The sequence below is a fragment of the Eubalaena glacialis genome, chromosome 6 (genome assembly GCF_028564815.1).
Source record: "Eubalaena glacialis isolate mEubGla1 chromosome 6, mEubGla1.1.hap2.+ XY, whole genome shotgun sequence".
Taxonomy (NCBI): domain Eukaryota; kingdom Metazoa; phylum Chordata; class Mammalia; order Artiodactyla; family Balaenidae; genus Eubalaena; species Eubalaena glacialis.
In genome coordinates this window covers 61,791,675-61,814,315 of record NC_083721.1, presented here as the reverse complement: position 1 = coordinate 61,814,315, position 22,641 = coordinate 61,791,675, and the positions used below count along the sequence as shown (strand labels likewise).

The 22,641-nt window shown below is 42.4% G+C and overlaps 1 protein-coding gene across 12 annotated transcripts in view; it reads left to right on the top strand.

Annotated features, from left to right (window-relative positions):
* The window catches only part of ZBTB20 (zinc finger and BTB domain containing 20), a 795,186-nt gene extending 778,649 nt beyond the window's left edge, over positions 1 to 16,537 (top strand). For all 12 annotated transcript variants that reach the window (XM_061193112.1, XM_061193110.1, XM_061193108.1 and 9 more), the window contains 2 exons: positions 2,797 to 4,401; positions 15,195 to 16,537. In XM_061193112.1, the coding sequence (XP_061049095.1) occupies positions 2,797 to 4,401; positions 15,195 to 15,616 (2,027 nt within the window). In that variant the 3' untranslated portion in view covers positions 15,617 to 16,537. The remainder of the gene's footprint in view (positions 1 to 2,796; positions 4,402 to 15,194) is intronic.
* The last annotated feature ends 6,104 nt before the right edge of the window (positions 16,538 to 22,641 follow it).

Sequence of the window (22,641 nt, the reverse complement as noted above, 5' to 3'; positions counted from 1 at the left end):
TGAAAGCCTCGACTTCCTCTTACATCAAATAGTAATAATAGGACCTGTCCTGAAAACATATAGGATTGTTATAAGGAGTAAATGAGATGATACATGTGAAAGAGTTTGTACACTGTAAAACACTACATGGTTATTAATTGTTATGATAATTGTGATTGAGCTTCTTCCCAGGATTATCAGAAAGAAGACAACTCTTTGTAATATATAACGCTAGTGATATAACTGCAAGTGGTGCTATGAGCAATTGTGGGTTTAAAGAGTGTTTTCACCTGTGTGGAAAAAAATTTTTTTAATAAGCCCATCCTACTCAGAGATGGTGATTTTATCAGAGACTCAACCAGTTTTAGTACTTACCATTTTACTTAAATGATGGAGATCTTGGTGATAGTAAAACTGTATATAGAAAACTCTACATTTTAGTGCCAGGCCTCACTTTTATCTCTTGCACTGTTCCATTTATAAACATCAAAAAATGTTCTTTATTAGATGACTGAGGCTATGTTGAAGTCCCAAGGCCTAGAAACATGAACAGCATGCTAATTTATGGATAGGTATAGAAGTAGCTGGAGAGCATGCTGGACAAACCTTTTCACACAACTTTACAGCAGACCATGGACACCTAAGGGCCAGACTTCATTCAGGGGCAAAGAATGCAATACAGTGAAGCAGATAAGAGTGTGAACTCTAGAACCAGACTGCCTGGGTTCAAATGCCAGCTCGACCACCAATTGCCTACATGGCCTTGAGTGGATTTCCTAATTTCTGTGGCCTCAGTTTCGTCATCTGAGGTATGGGGATAATAATACTACCGACATCATAGGGTTGTTGTGAGGATTCAATGAAATAATATACATAAAGTAGTTAGAACTTGACACATAGTAAGCTCTTGAAAAGTGTTTGCTCATGTGTATCGCAGTACACATGCATCAGGGACTCAGCAAGATGTTGGAATTTGGTCTGTTGACTGATTTCCTGAATTTTCCTTCCTAGGTTATTGGGCCCTTCCTCTGGTGCCATGTTTTGTATTAACACAGCTATAGAGGATTCATCATGATTCCTTACTCTGGCAAAGACAATTTGTTTTATATAAAAGAAAAGAAATAGAAACAGTAGCCTAATGAAATATTTTAGGCACGTAACAGACCTAACGGAAGTCGGAATGAGAAGGAATTCTCTTATGTAAAAATTTGCACAGATCATATCACTGAAAGAGAACATAGAGCCCATAGGCATTTATTAAGTTAAGTGGATATATGTGAGGCTGACTAAATGTAAAGCTGAGAGCAAAGGAAATGAATTCGTATATAAGAATGAGGTCATATCCACTGAGCTCAGAGAGCATGAGGAGGTAGGGCGTAGCAAGGTAGAAAATCTAGTTGAGCTCAGACTTCCCTGAGCCGGCCCTCTCTCCTAGGGCAGAGGAGAAAGAATGTGAGGAGGTGGACATTCCTCTGTGTGTAGGCCATTACCTCTGGGTTACTTCTAACAAGATATAAGGATCTGGGTCACAGCCAACAATCCATACTTGGGTCACCTGGTTTTGAAAGCCTACTTACTTGGCCTCCCTCAAGCTGATCGTTCAGTTGTGAAGGCAAGAATGGGGAATCTGACTGAAGAATGGTTTGGAGAGAGGGATTCTTTAGAGAGGTAAAGTAGAAAAATAGGAAAGCCCTAAAACTCAGTGTTATAGACACCTGTTATCCTTCTCAATCTGGGGTCTAGATGTTACCAATATTACCCCTTGCCTGCACAGCCTGGGGTATATGGGTGGCAATAGGTCAGGCTATCCACATCCTCCACGTAGCTGACTGCTGCCTTCCTACTGGGAGCTGTTTGATACCTCCCTCTAGCAAGCACAGAGAGCACCCAATTCCTGGGTGATCGTACATCCCACTCAGGGTTTACTCCTGCTGTCCTGACCTAATTATCAACAGTGCTCCCTTTCACTCTCAAAAGTGCCCAGTTTGAATGGCAAATATGGTCACCTAGTGTACTGCAGTCTCCCAGGTCAACGCTGCCATCTTTGACCTGTTTAACATTTCTTCTTCAGTAAGTCTCGGAAAATTCAGACCACCACCACATCACAGACAGCCACCCTAGAAAGTACTCAAACAGGTTGTGAGAGATGATGAGAAAAATGTGTAGATACAGAAAGCAGTGGGCAAGTGCCCCTTTAGCCAGCAGACTGCATTCTAGAGCCTGTCCCTCAACTGGAAAACATGGTGGCAGCTGTTGGGTGGATATCTTAGACAGGGTTGAATTTTCCAAGAATTTTTGCCTACCTCGTATGGATTTGGGGTATGTGCCGTATAAATTAATAGGAAGGGAATTTAACTATAAGTATTTTTGCTGTCTATGAATAAAGTAAGAAATTTTGATAAGGAAAATGTAAGCTTTCTTAAAGGGCCTGCTTGAGCCTAAAGTGTAACAAGTCTTACATTTGCCTTTCAGTCCCTCTTTGCTGAAGTTGTAGTATAGCAGGCAATGACCCATCTGTGTTTTAGGCTGCTCTGCTTCAACTGACAACCCTGGCTGAAGGTCCACGGGGTTAAAATGGATTCAATACACCAAAATAGCTGGAGTACTGCTGGAACAAAATTCAAGGCCTTGTTCCCATAGGACATCACACCCACAAGTTGACCCTTGTGCAAAGCCACAGAGCCTGCTTGTGTCTGCAAGGGGTGGGGGGAGGGTGCTTCTAGGGGCCATGAGCATTGCCCACCTGAGACTAGATGTTAGGGATGCAGTCAGCTAGATCTGACCCATGCCCTGTCTTGTGTCTCTCTTGCCGTGCAGGTGACATCAGTTGCAAGGGGATGACCGAGCGCATTCACAGCATCAACCTTCACAACTTCAGCAATTCCGTGCTCGAGACCCTCAACGAGCAGCGCAACCGTGGCCACTTCTGTGACGTGACGGTGCGCATCCACGGGAGCATGCTGCGCGCACACCGCTGCGTGCTGGCAGCCGGCAGCCCCTTCTTCCAGGACAAGCTGCTGCTGGGCTACAGCGACATTGAGATCCCGTCCGTGGTGTCGGTGCAGTCGGTGCAAAAGCTCATTGACTTCATGTACAGTGGCGTGCTGCGGGTCTCGCAGTCGGAAGCCCTGCAGATCCTGACGGCCGCCAGCATCCTGCAGATCAAAACGGTCATCGATGAGTGCACGCGCATCGTGTCGCAGAACGTGGGCGATGTGTTCCCGGGGATCCAGGACTCGGGCCAGGACACGCCACGGGGCACTCCCGAGTCGGGCACCTCGGGCCAGAGCAGCGACACCGAGTCGGGCTACCTGCAGAGCCACCCGCAGCACAGCGTGGACAGGATCTACTCGGCGCTCTATGCCTGCTCCATGCAGAATGGCAGCGGCGAGCGCTCCTTCTACAGCGGTGCGGTGGTCAGCCACCACGAGACGGCGCTCGGCCTGCCCCGCGACCACCACATGGAAGACCCCAGCTGGATCACGCGCATCCACGAGCGCTCGCAGCAGATGGAGCGCTACCTATCCACCACCCCCGAGACCACGCACTGCCGCAAACAGCCCCGGCCGGTGCGCATCCAGACCCTGGTGGGCAACATCCACATCAAGCAGGAGATGGAGGACGACTACGACTACTACGGGCAGCAGAGGGTGCAGATCCTGGAGCGCAACGAGTCCGAGGAGTGTACGGAAGACACCGACCAGGCCGAGGGCACCGAGAGTGAGCCCAAGGGCGAAAGCTTCGACTCGGGCGTCAGCTCCTCCATAGGCACCGAACCCGACTCCGTGGAGCAGCAGTTCGGGCCCGGGGCGGCGCGGGACGGCCAGGCCGAATCCGCGCAACCTGAGCAGGCCGCGGAAGCCCCGGCTGAGGGCGCCCCGCCGCCGCACCAGCTAGAGACCGGTGCCTCCTCCCCGGAAAGAAGCAACGAGGTGGAGATGGACAGCACGGTGATCACCGTAAGCAACAGCTCTGACAAGAGCGCCCTGCAGCAGCCTGCGGTCAACACGTCCATCGGGCAGCCACTGCCAAGTACCCAGCTCTACTTACGCCAGACGGAAACCCTCACCAGCAACCTGAGGATGCCTCTGACCTTAACCAGCAACACACAGGTCATTGGCACAGCCGGCAACACCTACCTGCCGGCCCTCTTCACCACCCAGCCCGCGGGCAGCGGCCCCAAGCCTTTCCTCTTCAGCCTGCCACAGCCCTTGGCAGGCCAGCAGACCCAGTTTGTGACAGTGTCCCAGCCCGGCCTGTCAACCTTTACTGCACAGCTGCCAGCGCCACAGCCCCTGGCCCCATCCGCCGGCCACAGCACAGCCAGTGGGCAGGGCGAAAAAAAGCCTTATGAGTGCACTCTCTGCAACAAGACTTTCACCGCCAAACAGAACTACGTCAAGCACATGTTCGTACACACAGGTGAGCGCAGGCCCCCCCTGGAGAGCTGGCAGCAGGGGGAGGGGCTGAGGGGGCTGGGGAAGGGGGGTGCAGGACAGCAGGTGCAAGGGAAGGTACGGAGTCATCTTTCAGATTTTAAGGAAGACCCCATTGTAAACCATCTTCTAGAAGCCCCGACTATGCCCCCATCCCAGGAACCAAGCACCCTGTCACCGAAAGACAAAGTCACAGAAACCCTTTGTGGAAAAGGGCCAAATGAGAAAACCTAATACAGAATTTGCAGGCACAACATTCCCTAACTTCACTGAACTTTGAAATATGTTTTTGATCCTAGATGGTTAGAACTGGAAAAGTCCTTGGAGATCATATACTCCAGTCACCTTGTGTTACAGACCAAAGTCGTGTAGGCAGAACAGGAATAAGGGTTTTAGTCTGTAGTAAGTTTTATATGAACCATCAGCTTGAGGAGGCCACAACAAGGCTGATGCAAGCGGAGGCTGCATTTATGGTCCCTGAAATGAGGAGGAGTGATAGACTTGCTCTGTTTTCTAGTGCTTGTTCTCTATTTTCCACATCTAGATACCACAGTCAGTTCTGTGCACTCCCTATTGAAAGGACAATAGACTCACTGGGGCACACTCAGAGGAGTATGAGTAAGATGGAAAGGGACGTGAAGCCATGGCATATTAGTCATTGCTGAAGGTGCCAGAGGTGTTCAGCAGTGCCTAGGTTTGAATTGAAAGTGCCTACTGAGCTTTGTCCTCTTGGCAAAGTTGCTTAACCTTTCTATACGTTAGTTTCCTTGTCTATATAATGGGGATAGTAGTGATATTTCTTTCTTGTAGTACTGTTTTGAGGATTAAATGAATTAATATATATGAAGTTCTTAAAGCAATTTCCAGCACATAATAAGCACTGTATAAATGGTAGCTATTGTTCACACTGTTAGCATTATTTAAATGGTTTGGAGGGAAGATCCCTTAAGCTTGTTCTGTTTGGGTCCAAAATGTAGAAATGGACCAATGAATGGAAGCTATAGAGAGATTCAATTAAATAAAAGAGGAAGTTTGTTAACAGGCAGAGTTGCTCTAAGACAGGCAGACAACCTCCAAAGGGAGTGAGTTCCTGTAATTAGAGGTGTTCAAGGAGAGAATGGAAGATCATTTCATAGCAATGTTATAGAGGCAATTCAATCATCCATCAGGCGAGTAGTTGGGCAAGATGGTCTTTCATCCCTGGAGTCCATGATTCTAGAGCTAAGATCTCCTGACCTCCCAGCCAGTGCCCTATCCTAGTTCCGTAATGGGACAGGCATAGAAGCGAGAATTCCATGGATGCTCCTCCATATAAGGGACTACATATGTGATATGATTTCACATGGATTCTCTTGTACCTGAAAATACCTACCCCAATGTCGATCACCATATTTGGAATTCCTATTATGAGAATCACTCTTCTCTCTAGGTAAACCTCTAGTTCCAGAATGTCCCTGTTAAATGACAAATAAATTGTCAGGGGGAAGTTACATACATGAATTACAATACATGAAAACAATTTGGTTCCTCAAAGCAACATTGTTTCTCAGGTCAGCTAGCAGGAATAGCTAGGGGATAGGACATAAAGCAGATCAATTTAAATTGGGGAATAGAAGGGAAGGACAGCAACAGACACACCAACATGGAAGTGAGCAACTGAAATAGAACATTACTTAGGATGCAATTTTCCTTCTTTGCAGTCCAACTTAAGTCAGGACAATATGTAAATCCACGTATGTGCCTTTATGTGAATCAGTTGTTCTTAAAGATGAGTTTTCATACCTCCAGAAAACATAGTGACTCACTACTGAATTCAGGAAGAAAATCAGGTAGTAGTAGTAAGTCACTATGTTTACTTAGGGTAAATGTGAATATCTAATAACCTGAGATCAATCGAGGACATTTTCCATGTGGTATGGTATCATCATTATTTAGTAAATTAATCAAATAGTAATATTTTTATTTATGTGGCAATATATGGTTTACAGAGTGCTCTCCCATAGTTTATGTCCTTTCCTTCTCTGAGCAGCTATCTTATAAATCCATCAAATTAAGGATTAAGGGGAAAAAAGAGCTCATTTGTGGAAGTGTATTCTTAGCCAAAGTTGACTTTGCTGGTCTTGGATCCCTGAACATTTCTACTCTCCCCTTCTTTGCATCTCTTCCAGTAGACCTAGCAGATATAAAGTTTACACACTCTATTAGATCACGTATTGAAATAAGGCTTTAAATCTGGAACATAAAATTTTTAGCGTACTACCGAAAAGTGTCTTTTGGGTGTATAAACACATTTATTCAATGGATTCACCAAAGGATTCTGTGGTTAACCCAAATAACTAGATTTGCCCATAAGAAAACCAGCAATGGGTTTGCAAATTTAGACATCACAGATACAAAAGCTACAAGTATAGTCATTTTATAAATCTGAGTTATGCTCAGAGGGTAGCCTTCAGATCTCTAGTAAACTATGAAGTTTCTCAGTAAATTATGAAGGTCTTTGTGTTGGTGTGTATAACCTAGCCACATCCAGGAACAATAAATGTACATATATGACTCAAGCACCTCATTTAAAAGAATCAACACTCTTCCCTTTCACCCCCGAATCATTTGGCAGTGGCAGTTTGGAACGGTCATGTCTCTATCAAGACTTTTGTCTGAGTGAAGGAGTCTATAACCTAACAAAGTTTAGGAACAGTTAGTCTAGGTTTTCAAAAGGCAAGACAGCCTGAACATATGGAAGTAATTCAGGACCTGGATTCACTTTGGCCGACATTTCAAAACAAAGTTTTCTCCAATTTCTTGGGAAAACATCAAAAAAGTGGGGCCTCCCGACTTTACAGGAGCCCAGTGGAAATGATAATAATCCACAGCAGAAAGTCCAAATGTTAGTCTAAAATAAGATTCTAGAAAGTAGATACTTTCTAGACTACTTGGAAGAGTAGAGATGGATTCTGTATTCTTACCTACGGTCTAACATAAAAGAATCTTACCAAGAAAGAATAGCTTGACAGAGCTAAAAGGAAAGCAACTTAGGTTCTCGGCCTCACAGCCACTATGCATGATAACTGGCTTTGCAGGTTAGCAACTGCAAGTTTTAATGTAAATGATACTTGCTTTCAACAACTGCAGAGAATCGATTCTGAGATCTGAATTCTAACTCTATGTTAATGATCCACATATTCATTGGAAGGATGTGATTGTAACAAATAAGTAGTCCATCGTATTCACCTCGGAGCTAAGCTCTACCTTAGAGAACCAAGGAAGCTCTGGTTGTAGAGAATATTCCATAATGATTATAACACTGAAACTTAGAGTAGGGACATAAGTGAAAGACGACTGTGCTGGAATTAGATTATTTGGGTTCGGGTTTGGTTCCTCTAACTGTGACCTTATGCAAGTCATTTAATTTCGTTACCTTCAGTTTCTTTGAGTTTAAAGTGGAAATAATAATTTCCCACCTTTTGAGTAGCTGTAAAGGTATTACGCATGTGAGAGCTTTTCATAAAAGGTAAAGTACTACTTAATGTTTTTAAAAAAAAAAAAATTGTCATCGTTACTTTAGCCCCCTCCTCTCCCAGAGGCATTGAGTTTTTTTGCTCTATCTCCAATCTCTGAGTAATAAACTCTTGACATGTTTCCTTCTTCACTGGAATTCAAATGCTGAAGCAATGTGATACCCCTTGGGTTTCCCTTGAACTTCCTCCATAACATGAACTTTTTCTTTCATCCCTTAAGGATTTTTTCAAGAAAATCTCTCACCAAACCACTCTATCTACTGCCAAACAAACCATGGTAGGACTTCATCTCTTCTAGGAGTTTCCCAAGTTCGCTTTACTGCAGCTTCATAAAAGTTGTGAGGAAGAAAAGCAAGAGTTAAGGACACATTTGAAAACAAGAGAATTGGAAAAAAGCAAAGATAACACAAACCATCTTGTCATGGAACAAAGCAGGACTCCTCTATGCCCTCTCCTAAGAGAAAAAGCAAAAGTCAAAGGAATGGGAGGGAAGGAAAAGACAGAGGACGTAGGAGGATAAGCCTGGGTATGAACGTGGATGTGGAAGCCAAGCAATAGGGAAAATTCAAAGATAACGTGGGAGCAGTACTTCTCAAAGTGTGATCCCCGCAGCAGCAACATGCAAATTCTCGAACCTATCCCAGACCTGAATCAGAAACTCTGGTGAGGGAACCCAGCAATCTGTGTTTTAACAAGCCCTGATTCACACTAAGTTGGGAATCGCTTCCCTAGATGGCCTGGGTGATTAGGAGGAGGATGGCTTCAGGTTGCTTTTGTTACATAACATTGTTCCCCAAAATTCCACTCACAAGAACCTATGTGTTTGGAAAAAGTAAAACATAGTTATGGACAACAGCTTGATTTTATAGTGATAAATTATGTTATGGAAGCAAATGTCTTGCATATGGAAGGTTCCATGGCAAATGTACCCCTTCTGGCACTTAACATTGACTTATAACAATGACTTATCATTATGTAGGTGCCTTTATGCCTTCCCATTAGAATGTAAACTTTGTGAAAACAGAAACAATTTTATATATAATTACATATATATGATATATAAAGAAATATATATCTTATACTTCAATATACCCAGCATAACACCTTACACATAGTAAACATTCAAGAAATATTTAATCAATGAATGAGTTGAATCCTTCTCTGATGATATCTAATCACTTCCAAACGGAAAAGTGGCCTATTTCCAGAGTTGTTTATTTATTGTATGATGTAGTTCCATAGAAATAATGCAAAAATACTTTGCACATTTATATATGAAGTACTTTCTCCAAGGATCTGAGCACATTTCAGATACCACGTTCTGTCTGTTCGTACTTTGCCCTTTATAACAAAGTTGCACACATAATAACAAGACTGACTAAGATGGCGTTCAGGGTATTTATTTATCACCAGGTACAGGGTTGCCAGATTTAGCAAACAAAAATACAGGATGCCCAGTTAAATTTGAATTTTTGGATAAACAACAAATAATTTTTAGTCTAAGTATGTCCCATTCAATATATGTGGTGTAGTTATACTAAAAAAGTATTCATTGGTTATCTGAAATTTAGATTTAACCTGGTGCCATGTATTTTATCTGACAGTGCTCTTCAGACAGAGCTTTCTTTTAAGACCCAATCTTAGGACTCTTGCTTTAAAATCCATAGATGAATACAGGCATATGTAGTTGCTTAACAAATATTTGTTGAGTGAGTGAATGAACGTTCACTCAATTTCCAGGAGAAAATATGTGAGCATGCTTTCCAGGAGAATTTAATTCAGGAGACTTATATATAAATGCATTATTTTCTCAGCAAGACTTAAATTTCTTTTTCTTTTCTTCTTTTTCTATACACAAAGACTGTATTATATCTGTGTTCCCACTTGTGTTTTCTTCACCAACAAATGGTAGACAGTTGGGCCTTTTCTGAATCATAGTGTCAACAGCCCACCCGATGGTCACTAATGCCCATTAGTGTCCTCTGGACGATTAATAATTTTCTTTGTTACTTTAAGAAGCTCAGCTATTTTGGCCATGGATTTTATATAAATAGATATAGTGATGATAGTAGCATAACAATGTCATCCATATAGTAATAATAGTGAGATCAAGATCGTGATGTGATCATCCTCGTATAGAGCTTGGGCTATTAATTGTATCAAGCCAGTGAAGTAATGAACAAGTATAAGGTTTGAAGTGAGAAAGCCTTGATTTTACCACTTTCTGACGGAGTGACTTTAGGTAAATTCTGTAGTCAATCTGAGCCTCAGTTTTTTGTCACATAGGTACAGATTTTAATAGTACTTAGTTTACATGGTTGCTCTGAGAATCGAATAACATAATTTATGTGAAAGCACTTACCTGTAACACTTTAAAATTACCCAAGCCATTTAGGAACTTACATGTTGTGTTTTATAGCAGCATCATACATTTTGCAGCATAATCTAGAGAGCAGGAAATTGTTAACTGGAGAAGGAGGGGATGATCTGGCTCAGGGGGTGTCATACTCTCAGCTGTTACTGACTTGTAGAGGGACCTGCAGGATGTTATTCTACCACTCTAATGGAGAGACCATCTTCTGGGGCTGTTAACATCTACCCCCTCATAAAGCTGTAAGAAAAGTCAAGTAATGTGGGTGAAGGTCCCTGAGATCTTTAAAATTCTGCTTGACACCAAAACTTTTTAGTTGTTGCTAAAGCCACAGAAGTTTTGTGAATGCAGTGTGTCCCCAGCAGGCAGTCCCCCCTAGACAGCCTCACAGACCAAGATGGCACCAGGACCGCATCCCTGGAACTGGAGAGAGAGGCCGGCAGGCGGTCGTGAAGGCCCCGCTCCAACTCGACTCCTCTGGGTGGAGAGCACACTCTTCAGCCAGTGAAGGCTCTGCATGACCCGAGCTGAGCACCTTCCATTCTTGTCACTGAACCTTTCCCATTTTCTGTTCCAGTCTTGATTTTCCCCTTTCAGAGGACTTGCGATTTCCAGGACCCCTTCTGCTTTCCTTGCCAGTAGCCACCTTCCCCTGCCCCTGCTCGCCCCTTCCTTCCCTGCTGTCTGCCCTCTCACCAAGCACCCAGGCTTGGTTTTCTGACCCCACACTGTACTCACCTGAAGGAAGGTGTATGCTAGAGCAGGTGATGGAGAGGCCGAGAGAATGCGAGAGACAGGTGGGAACCGTGTTTCAAACAAGTGTCCTGGTAACAGCATTCACTGTCCTCTCTGCAGCCTAGGAGAAGCCTGGTTAGAATGAAAAAGATTCAGCAGAATAAATGGGTTCTTGCTGAGCCCCCAATACAGAGGTCACTCTTCAGAATTGGGGTGGCTCAGCCCCAAACTTTGGGCAGACCCTCTGCATCTACTAACCTAACAGTATCTTTCTTCCTCTTTTTTCTTTTCTCACTGTCAGTCATGGTAGAGTGTCAGTGCTGGTCCACGAGAAGGAGCTGGAAAGTGATGCTTTAGAGAGCAGGCATCCAAAAATGGAGACAAATATATGCATTCACTACTCCCCAACCCATGGGATTGTAAAGGACACTGCCGCCTCTTCTGTTCCTCCACTTGCTGTCTGGTTTTTCAGCCTCCAGAGTTCAGTTGCTGCCTGCTAAGAAATCCTCTGTCTATGCTATTCGCTGACATTTTATTCATGGTGCCACTTCTTTCCGTTAGCATTTGTAGCTGAGACTAGACTAGACCCTTAACTCTGAATTGCATAGCTGCAGTATAATCACTTGCTTTATTGATTACCTGAAACAATTTTTTCAAAATCTTGTGTTGGCTTCCCCATGCCATGGAAGTCATTTTTCAGTTGATTTCATTTATCACCACTTCCTTTGTGCTGAAGGGAACAGTTGAATTTTTCTTGAAATGATCACATACTCTGTGCAAAGTGCTTTATCGCTTTAATTTTCAAAATACCTTCACAAGACAGGTGCTTAACTGTATTATTCTCAAGTTACAGATAAGGAAACTGAGGCTTAAAGAGGTGAAGTAACATGCCCAGGTCATTCAGCCAAGGAAATGGAGTTCATATCTGACTCTTGCATCTGTATGGCCCCAAAATGGATCATTTTGAAGTATAGGGGCTTATATGAGCTTCCCCGTCCTGTGTCTAATTCTACTCTCTGCTTAGTACTTTGTGTCCCTTTCTAACGAATCAGACTTACCATTCCTGGCCATAGGCTCAGATCTGAAAAGCCATCCACTACCACTCATCTTAACTTCATTTCTCCACACTGAGAGCAATAATCAACAGACCACATCCATTTCATGTATAATGTTGAAAGCCCTTTGGGGATCACTATAAGTAATATGCAGGAAGATAATGGGAAAGAATCACTCATTTCTAGTGAGTGATATTGTTTCAAATCCATACATAGAGAAATGAGTTGTTTATACCTGACTAATCTGAAAATGCACCCTGTTTAGTAAGACAGTTCCTGGAATGCCTATGCTCCACCAACACAGCACCTGAATAATTTTAGAGCACTTTCCTTTATGGAGCTCCCAAGTGCTTTGCAAACATTTTTACTCATTAACTATCACACCATTTTTCTGTGGCAGGATACTTTGTCCTATTTAAAATGTGGGACTGCTGATGCATTGAGTGATTTAAGCAAGTTGCCCTCAGGTCATGTGTTGACAAGACCTGGACCAGAGTCCTCTGGGGCGTGGCCCATGGTGGGCAGAAGGCCACTAAATCTGCAAAGGGACATGGCAAGTGCTTGGTCCAACTCCTCACTTAGAGAAGGGGAAACAAACCCAGAGAGATGAAAACACTTAGAAAACCCAGGGTCACACGGATAATTAATGGCCGAACCAATACTAGGTGCATACAAACAACATATCAAGACATATATATGCTATGGAGGGAAAGATGACAACTGTGAAGTATCAACTTATAGTCAGATTAGAAGGGTGTGAAAGTAAAAAGCCATCCTCACTGACCTTGCCTAGAGGAAAAATACACTATAAGAAGGTGAAAGTTTCAAACAGCAGGAGAATTTTTAACACAGACAAAGTTTCAACTTCCTAGCAGCCAAAATACCACCTGAATTAAGAAGGCACACTTCCCATTAAAGGTGACAGGTAGACATATTTTAAAAGATAGTCGGCCGGCCTAGCATAGCCTCTAGAAAGTGTACTGAAAGCACAAGGATGGTAAAGACCAGCTTGAGTTCCAAGCATGTTTACAGCTGACAGAAATGTTCCAACTAAAAATAACATGCATGACTGTCTCTCTTAGGGAATCTCTCATTTCAAAAAAATGTACCTACATAAACACCATGCAGAGACTGAACTCTTCATTTAGGAATGAGGCCTCCCTAAATTTCCCCATTTTAGCCTAAAAGTGAAACTCTTCTCTTCTAACTCTGCAATCCTATGACTCATGCTTTTTCATCAGTGAGGATGAAGGGAAAGGAGACTGGAAGACAGCAGAGGGGAGAGGGAGCTAGGCCAAAACGTTTGTGAATAACTAAAGGAAAAAGTTCAAAGATCAAGGAAATTGGTTTAGAAATTTGTGGAGTCATTCCTGAACCAAATAGCCATTTCTTAGGATTGTGTGCTTCAAAATATATCTTTTTATGTTTACAAACACAACGAAAAAGCTTTCTGTTGATATAAAGTTTCATAAAGCAGATCACGAGCTGTGAGCCTGGCACACAGTAAGCACAGAATACGTGGTGGTTGTTTTCATTGCCATTATCACCATGACACATCAAACCTCTTCTGTTTCATGCTGGAAAAAATGGAAACACAGTCAAGGCACATATTTTAAATGGATGTTAACTCAAATTCAAGAACTAGATTTCCTACCCTGATGCCTCGTCCAGATGTTGAAATATTACCGCAGAGAGTTTCAGAGGCTTTGGGCTTTAGGCTGAGTTATGGAAGAGTACATGGACAGCCTTTCCTCTCTGAGGTGGGTGCCTGCATTGGGCAACCAGCGGTGAGCTGGGAGAGATGGAAACACTGTAATGTCGTTCATCTCACCCGCCAAGAGCAGAGCCGAGAACAAACAGCACAAACAAAAACAAGTCTCTCTTTATCCAAAGAGATGTTACAGGCCCATGGATGTTAACTTATAGAAGAATATTTCATGTGGTCATTCGGTGACAATATTCTTATTTACGTTACAGTTTTTTAGCAAGCTTGATCATTTGGTCTCTAAGCCAACAGCAAACCAATGCAGTAAACTGAGGAGAAAGAAGGGTTTCAGCCAACACACTGAGAGCAAAGAAAGAGAAAACTATTTTAAAAATTGACCCAAGAGTTCAAAAAAGGCGTATGGAACCATTTAATGAGGGGAGGGGGTGTTGGTGGATAGTCTTGTAATGAGAACACCAGGCAAGTATTCCCACACCACTCTTGGTGGTCTGCAAAGTGATTTCCTATGTATTTTATGTCAGCACCAGCACAGTAAGGTAAGCAGAACTGTATACCTCAGAGGCATTTGCAGATTTGTCAGAGTGGCAGGCCATGCGTTGGTGCCTGGATTTGAACAGGACCATTTGACTCCGAGATCACTGTGTTGTCTACCACCTACTCAACCTCCACACCAGACAAGGCCAATCTGCAGCTCAGGGCAGTCCAGACAGAATAGCCAATTAACTCTCTCAAGTTACATTTTAGGAAGATTGCTGTCTAAAATAGATAAAAATCAAAGGCATAGCTCTTCAGAATGACTTATTCCTACGATGGGCAATATTTTCCAGACCTATAATCAAAGCATAAGTGCATTTACTAGACAAAATACCAGAAATGGAGACTGTCCCCAAAGAGCCAAGCTGTGTGACCACCAACCTTAGTTCCCAAAGATTCTAGAGACCCCATGTCTCCAAAGAACTCTTCTCTCTTTTATTTCTTATATTTGTTTGCTAATGCAAATGGCAAACACACAGTTAAATCCCCGAATGATGGCACTAAAAATGACCCCTATAAAGTAGCACTCCCTTCTCTCCACAGAATGACCTTGGAAGACTTTTACTGGAGAATGTCGAGTAGCTTTCCAAGAGAGACATTTTCTGGCATGGGGACATGGAAAACTCTAGACTGTCCTGGCAGCACCTTAAAGCAAGTTTTCTCAGAACATGAGAGGCCAGGAAGGACTGGACCTTTCCAATCAGGGGTGATCCGTTAACCAATCAGATTTTTTTTTTAATGTTTTTGTTTTTGTTTTCTGTTGTCTTGTTTTTCTGTCTCTCATTCTCCCTCCCTCGCTGTGTCTCGCTCTGTCCCGCTTGCTGTCTCTTCCCACGTGAACAGGTGAGAAGCCCCACCAATGCAGCATCTGTTGGCGCTCCTTCTCCTTAAAGGATTACCTTATCAAGCACATGGTGACACACACGGGAGTGAGGGCCTACCAGTGTAGTATCTGCAACAAGCGCTTCACCCAGAAGAGTTCCCTCAACGTGCACATGCGCCTCCACCGGGGCGAGAAGTCCTACGAGTGCTACATCTGCAAAAAGAAGTTCTCCCACAAGACCCTCCTGGAGCGACACGTGGCCCTGCACAGTGCCAGCAACGGGACCCCTCCCGCAGGCACACCCCCGGGGGCCCGAGCTGGCCCTCCAGGGGTGGTGGCCTGCACGGAGGGGACCACCTACGTCTGCTCCGTCTGTCCAGCAAAGTTTGACCAAATCGAGCAGTTCAACGACCACATGAGGATGCATGTGTCTGACGGATAAGTAGTATCTTTCTCTCTTTCTTATGAACAAAACAAAACAACAAAAAAGAAACAAACGAAAAAAAGCTATGGCACTAGAATTTAAGAAATGTTTTGGTTTCGTTTTTACTTTCTGTTTTTGTTTTTGTTTCGTTTCATTTTGTACTACATGAAGAACTGTTTTTGCCTGCTGGTACATTACATTTCGGAGGCTCAGGGGAATAATAGTTCTCCCAGTCTCCCTCGGATGGTGGCCTTAAGGCCTGGTAGTGCTTCAGGAGGTCCACTGGTTGGATCTCTAGCTACTGGCCTCTAAATACAACCCTTCTTTACAAAAAAATCTTTAAAAAAAAAAGTAAAAAAAAAAAAATTTTCTTTTTTCACTTGTGAAGAGCACTACAAAAATATATAACAAAATCTAAAAGGCCTACTGTCTTTAAGTACACCGCTTGCAGTGTTTCAGTGGACATTTTCACAATTCTGGCCGCTTGGACTTCACAGTAACCAGTTAAAACTGTGGAATATCACTTTCTGGTTGAAAACCCAGAGGAAAGGCCCTGCTGTTTTCCACCCCCAACGTTGTCTGATTTCATACAAGGGCTGCGGGTGTGGGAAGGGGCGTGGGTTTGGTGGTGTGGGAAAGGCAGACGGCAGGCTTCTCCCCCAGATTCTGCTCGGTCCACACACCCTGGCCCACCTCCTCCATGCCCCCCCCCTTTCAGCAGAAGCCAGGAAGACTTGGACAACCATCAAGCAACAGTGGCTATCGTATTTATTCAGTGTCTTCGCTGAGCCCCAGACTCAGCACAATCAAGAGGGACTTTCATGAAAGGCAGGAATGCAGATAAAACAAAGATATCAGAGGTTTGCACCTATGTTTCTAGGTACAAGAGAAGGATTATTTCCAACAATCTTTGCAAAAAACAAAAACAAACAAAAAAAAAGTGTCAGGATATATTCTTGTGGAAGAGAAAAAGAAAGAGAAATGGAGGGGGGGGGGAATAATAAAAAGTTCTTGAGGCTTTTTTAATTCAAAATTTTATAGAGGGGCAAAAGTGACGTTTACCAGATAGAATGCTGATTTTTTTAATATATTTACAACAGTATTTGTGTAAAAAAAAAAACAAAAAAAGTGAGATTGTTAAAAGTAATTTTTTTTTCATTTTGGTTTTGCATACACTGCCACCAATCCCTTCTCTTTTATTTTATTTCACACACATATATATATTTTTTGGTAAGTCAAGACTGTTAAGGTTAGCGATACTGCTTCCAGATAGAAAGAATAAAAGGCAATTAAAGTTATATTTGAAAGAGAGGAAGGATATTTTCTTCATATTTTTTTAAATTTTTCTTAATTTTTATTATTTTAAGTATTGCCTGGGTTGATGAGGGCCTCTGGCCAGCCCACCCCTGCTGTAATTTGAACTGCTGCTTTGTATTTTGATATGTAGTCTTTCGACTTTTAGCAAGCTTATGTTGCTCCACTGAATATTTTTTTCAACTGATTCATCTAGAATTCTGTTCTTTTTCATGGGAGGGACTTTATCTTTCAGAAACAGATTTCTTGCTTCTCTGAAAGTTCATTGAGATCTTATGATTCTAGAATTTCTATTGACTTTACCTTTTTTCTTTGATGAAACACTAGTAGTCTAGAGGTCTTGACAAAAGTGTTCTTTCCTTTTGTGGTCAGCCGGGAGGAGGAGTTCACAAAACTCTACTGTCCCTCCTCACCCTTCACGACTACAGAGAGCGGCGTTACCAGAAGCCTGTTGCAGATCAGAATGCCTCGATGCCGAAATTACTTTCTTCCTTTCAAAGATCACCTTCTATTTCCACCATGGTTGAGAGGGCTAAATAAGATGATTATTCTTTAGATGATTTATTAACCCTTGCTTGTTGGTAAGGTTTTAAAGAAACTAACAAAAATCTCCCAGATGCCAACATCCACCATTCAGAAGGCCACCGATTCATTGCATCATCTTAGATGCCACTCTCTCTTCCTAGTTGGGATTTCTCTCCTCGGTCCTGATCAAGGTATCAGAATAGAGATTTTTCCATTATAGACAGTGTCCTAAAGGGATTCCAACTCAAATATAGGAATTTTTAAACCTAATGAAAACTCCAAAGGTGATTTCATTGCTGGGCATATTTTAACACACTTAAGGGGAAACGTAAATCTTTAAACAAAGCAGAAACACTAAACTACAGTTTAAAAAGAAAAAAAGAAGGAAAGAAAGTATTTCAGTTTCAAAATTACTTTGCATTTTAATTTAATTTTCCTATCAGCAACTTATTTACAAAAACTGTGCAACAGATGAGGAGAAATCTTCCATGGGAAGCAACTGTATAATAACTAAATTGGTTTTACTCATACATTTTAGGATTGGTCAACTTGTATCTTTTCCATAAGTTCTTGGTGATGTTTAGTAGGGTTAGTGCGACTGGACTGGCGTATATGTGAGTTTCATTTGGTCCTGTGGTCCTTCATTCAGTAAATATTTTGCTAGTAGTTTTAATGTAGACTTGGATGATTAACTGACTGACCTTTAAGTATCACCCATCGTGATTTCTAAGAGGAGTCCTACTAAAAACTATCTGTCCAAAATTGACCTGTTTTAAAAGCTAGTGGGAAACAGCTTCAGAAACAAGAAATAGTCCATTTTCTCTTGCTTTTTGAAATAGCTATCTTAAGTAAGACTCCAGTATTTCCATTTACTACCAACAGAGGGAGCATTAGTTAATTAACCATGGCCTAGAATTTTGATATTTTGAAAAACAAGTCATTCAACCCATGATGTAAAAAAGAAAAAATTGACGTTAAAAAAAGATCCTTTTAATCTAGAGGAAAATGACATGAAATCACTCAGCATATGTTACAAATGGAAGAAGGCCAAAAGCCACTTTAAAATATTTTGAATTATTGGACAGTAGCTCGTTTAAAAGAGTGGCCTTACACAAACCTTAGCAAAGTAGACAGATGTTATAGGACCTCCAGAAACTTGATCTTGGGTGGCAGTATGGGCCACATTTAGCTATCTGCTTGTCAAATCTGAGGGAGACCCATTCGCCTTAGTGCTGATCTGCCATGTAAAAAACTAAGCAATTGGGTTAAAATTTACTTTTTGTTATACAACACGTGGGGAAAAAAATACCAGTTGGGTTTAAACCCTAATATTCACCCTTTCCCTTCAAATGAAGTATCTCTTTTTTTTAAATGTTAGAGGACTCCCAAAGGATTCCTGGTGAGGTGATGTAATCATTATAACAATATGGACTTTCCAGGTTTGCATAGCAGTAGACTTTTTCTTACTGTGTGTCTGTTCCTCCCAAACATCTCATAGTCCAAAATAGTTGACAGATTGTTCTCTGGAGAAAGGAAGCAGCTAGATTGGAGTGGAAGATCTAAGCTGGGGAGCAGTGAACTTGCTGTGGGACCTTACTCCATGTTCTGGCCTCTGAAAGGGCTGCTTCCAAACTGACCTACATTTTAGGAAATAAACTAGTCCGTGCCTATTTCAAAAGGATAGAGATGCTTTTAGTTTGTCAATCCTTCCTTCCAAATTAAATAATCACCAACATCTTAGGAAAGGGGAAACATTTTGCTTCAAGAATAGAAGATGAGCATGATTCTTTTACTCTTTTAGTTTCAGATCCAACAGTCTTACATTTGGAACTTTATGCTAGGATGCTATGAATGCTAAAAAAAAAAAAATTTCAGTAGCCAGGGAAAAAAAAAAATAGATGAAATGGAAGCAAGTGTTCCAGATTTAAGACCTCTTAGGATGAGTACAGGGAACAAGAACTGGTATGGAAAAGTACTGTTTTTTCTTTTTTTTCTTTTTTTTTTTTTTTTAGCAATTTATGACTTAAAACTGGATTAGCTGGACAAAGGAAAGGAAAAAGTCAAAGGGGAACGTTTATCTCTAGACATTTAGATACAGTTTATGAAAAATAAAATTTTCTAGCACTAAAACATCAGTAGCATCTTAGCAGAGTGGGCAAATTTTCCCCTATTGATATAATAAATGCCAAAATTTGTACCCCCCCCAAAGCCCCAAATGTGTAAAATAGAGCCCAAAAAAAGGAAGGAATTGAGACATATGGATCTGATACAAATCTACACATGGGAAAAGATTGAGAAACAAGCAAGGGCAAAATAGACTCTGAAATGAAAGTCTCTATATCAAAATATTTCTTATTATACAGTTTGAGTTGTAAACTTTAGCTTCTAATAACAGTTTTATAGACTTTTTCTTCCGCAAATTCCTAATGCTCTGAATCTGTTTGTGCCATGAGTAAGTGTGGTGAATACTTTCCTGCTGTTGTTCAGGCTGAAGCCCATTCCTTCTTCCTAGGCATCTCGGAGGTCACAGTAGCTCCTGGCCTTAGAAGGAAAGACTTGAATTTGCTTTGTTTAAAAGTCACAGGGATTTTATTTTGTATCATCAGCTCAACATTCTGTAAGGACCAAGAAAACTTCTTCCAACTCATGAACAGTTAGAATTTGTGCATTGTGATATGAAAAGAGAAAAGGTTTCCTCTGGGTGTGTTAGTTTCATGTTAGTCCTAATGCCTTCACCTACCTGTACCCCATCATACAAGCACACCAACAGTATGTGCCCAGCCCAGGCCCCTAATCAGTGTTTTCCCTCAGCACAGAAGTTGAAAGTGAGGTGTGCTTCGTATAAAATCCCTCAGAGCCCCGAGAGAACATAATAAGGGTCACGTCGCATCTTCGATGTGGCTCCTCCAGAATGTTCCCAATACCTGCTGCCCTGAGGAAAGGTAGAGCAGTGAGGTAGATCTGGCCAGGATTCCCACTAGCTATGCCCATTTTGGAGCCTTCCTCTATTGTTCTAGAAGATGTCATTTAATCAGTCGGGGCTGGGAGCAGAGGATGTGTGACTGCAGCAAAGGTATCAGATAACCACATCAGGTCTGCATCTGCTATAGCCAGTGCGCTGCCGCAGCAAAAAGAGGCAAAACGAAGGTGCAAGGGAGGAGTAGGCACCACCTGAGATGCCCTTGGGATTTAGGAAAAGGGAGAGCGCCCTTTCTGTTGTGACCTGACTCTTAAAAGAAATCTTCTGAAAGAATAATATAGTCATGAGTTGAAGTCCAGGGTAGTGGGAGCCCTGGAGAAGGGAACAGAAGGATTGCAAAGCGTATTCAGCACCAATAATGCGAAGCCAGAAAGCATCCAATCGCAGCACTAGGAGCTTTGGCAAGAGGCATTTAGAGAAAGCTCTGGGCTTTTCCATGGGTAGGGTTGACAGACTTTTCAGTGATGTCTGGCTCTGAGAAACCTCTTTACTAACTATAAAAGAACTTTATTTAAATGGCCAATTTTGTCCCCCAGAGAAAGAAATTTTATAAAGAGAAAAATACGACACTAAAGACAGAACCATGGGACTTGGTGTCTAACAAAAGGAAGGGTGCACTAGAATTTCAATCGACTCCCTGATTCCACAGAAGAGCCGGGCAACCCAGTGCCCCATGGTGTGCGGTGTGCGAGGAGGGTGCCTGAGCTGAGCCGGGCTCTCCGAGGCTAGACGCGCCCTCACGGTGGTCTGGCAGCAGCTGCTTTCTCTTCTGTGCTCTCGTGAAAAAAGGGGCTGTTCTCTTAGGTGCCCGGGAAATAGATGACACGGGGCAAACTTTCAAAAGCAATCTCTACCCTGGGGCTCAGGCCGCATATGGAGACAGAAAAGGGGCACAGAGGAGCTCTTGCTCCAGAGAGAATATTTTCAGATTCGCAACAGCTGTTTGTGTAGAGTTGCCATTTCTGATACTGCTTAAACCTCCCCAAGTAGGAAAGCTGTGGTGACTCAGTGTTCCTGTAAACGCAGAGCCTGGAAATTACTAACCCAAAGCATCATTTCTAACACTAGGTGCTAAGATGATTAGCCTGACCAAAACACCCCATAGAACTTGATTAGTCTCTGAATATTTTTTCTCCTGGGACACCAAATCCATAGTGGTCAGTGGTGCGCGTTATCAGATCCCAGAAAATGGCATGGAACACTAGGGTCCGTCTGGATTCTTTTTAGGGTGAAGAGGTAGAAGGTGAGGGCTGCACAGCATGCGTTCTTTTTCAGAACTATGTATTTCACTGAACGAGGGGTAGAAATGCCCTGGGTTGAAACAAGAAACATCATTTTCCACACCGCTGACCAAAAATGCCTGGTTTCCGGTGGTTCTTCAGGCCCAGCCTGTTGCTCCAAAAACTGAATAATTTCAGACTAAACCTTATCTGAAGCAACCTCAGTTAAGGTATTTTCACAGGAAGCCACTTATAGTAAAGAGTTACTGCCTTAAGTCAGAAAGCCCAGGGAAGAGAACAGAAGATAGATTGGAAGGGTGTGAAGACGTGGACACTTCTTGCCTTTTTATGGTTGCATTATTACAAAAATGAGCCCTATTCATGACTGAAGACTATGGAAACAGTGGCTTTAGGGGGAGGCACCAAACTTGTCAGGAACTGGCTGCCCTCAGGAAGTGGCTGCTATTTCCTATCTCAGTGACATAGGTCTGGGCTGGATGTAAAATAGACATCCTATTAGCTAAATAGCGAGTCCCATAAGACACAATCACAGGTGCCTAAAATGCTAGTTTGAACCATTTCCTTAACAGAGAGAACAATCTCAACAAAAAGCTGTCTTTTCCTGTACAGTGTGTATCTCTAAACTTTTTTTTCTCAGTTTCAGTGAGCATCTGGGTTATCTGGTGGTTCTTTGTTTAAATGCAAACTCACAACTTTCAAGTCTTCAATGAAGGAGCACGATCTGCAGATCATAGGGAAAATCTAGCCGCAGTTATTGGAGTCCTGGCTTTTGAGATACCTAATTAGGGTGTAAAAAGTCCCTAACTAGCCCTCTTTCAAATTCAGAGGTTTTCTTGATTCAAAATGCTTCAATGAGATTCTAACCCAAGGCAGGAAAAAAAAAAAAAAATTAACCCCATAGGAGACATCTGTTTCTACTACCGTTGCAACAGAAGTTTGTTGTTGCCCAGCAGAATCATTGCAATTTATATGTAGATTCTAGT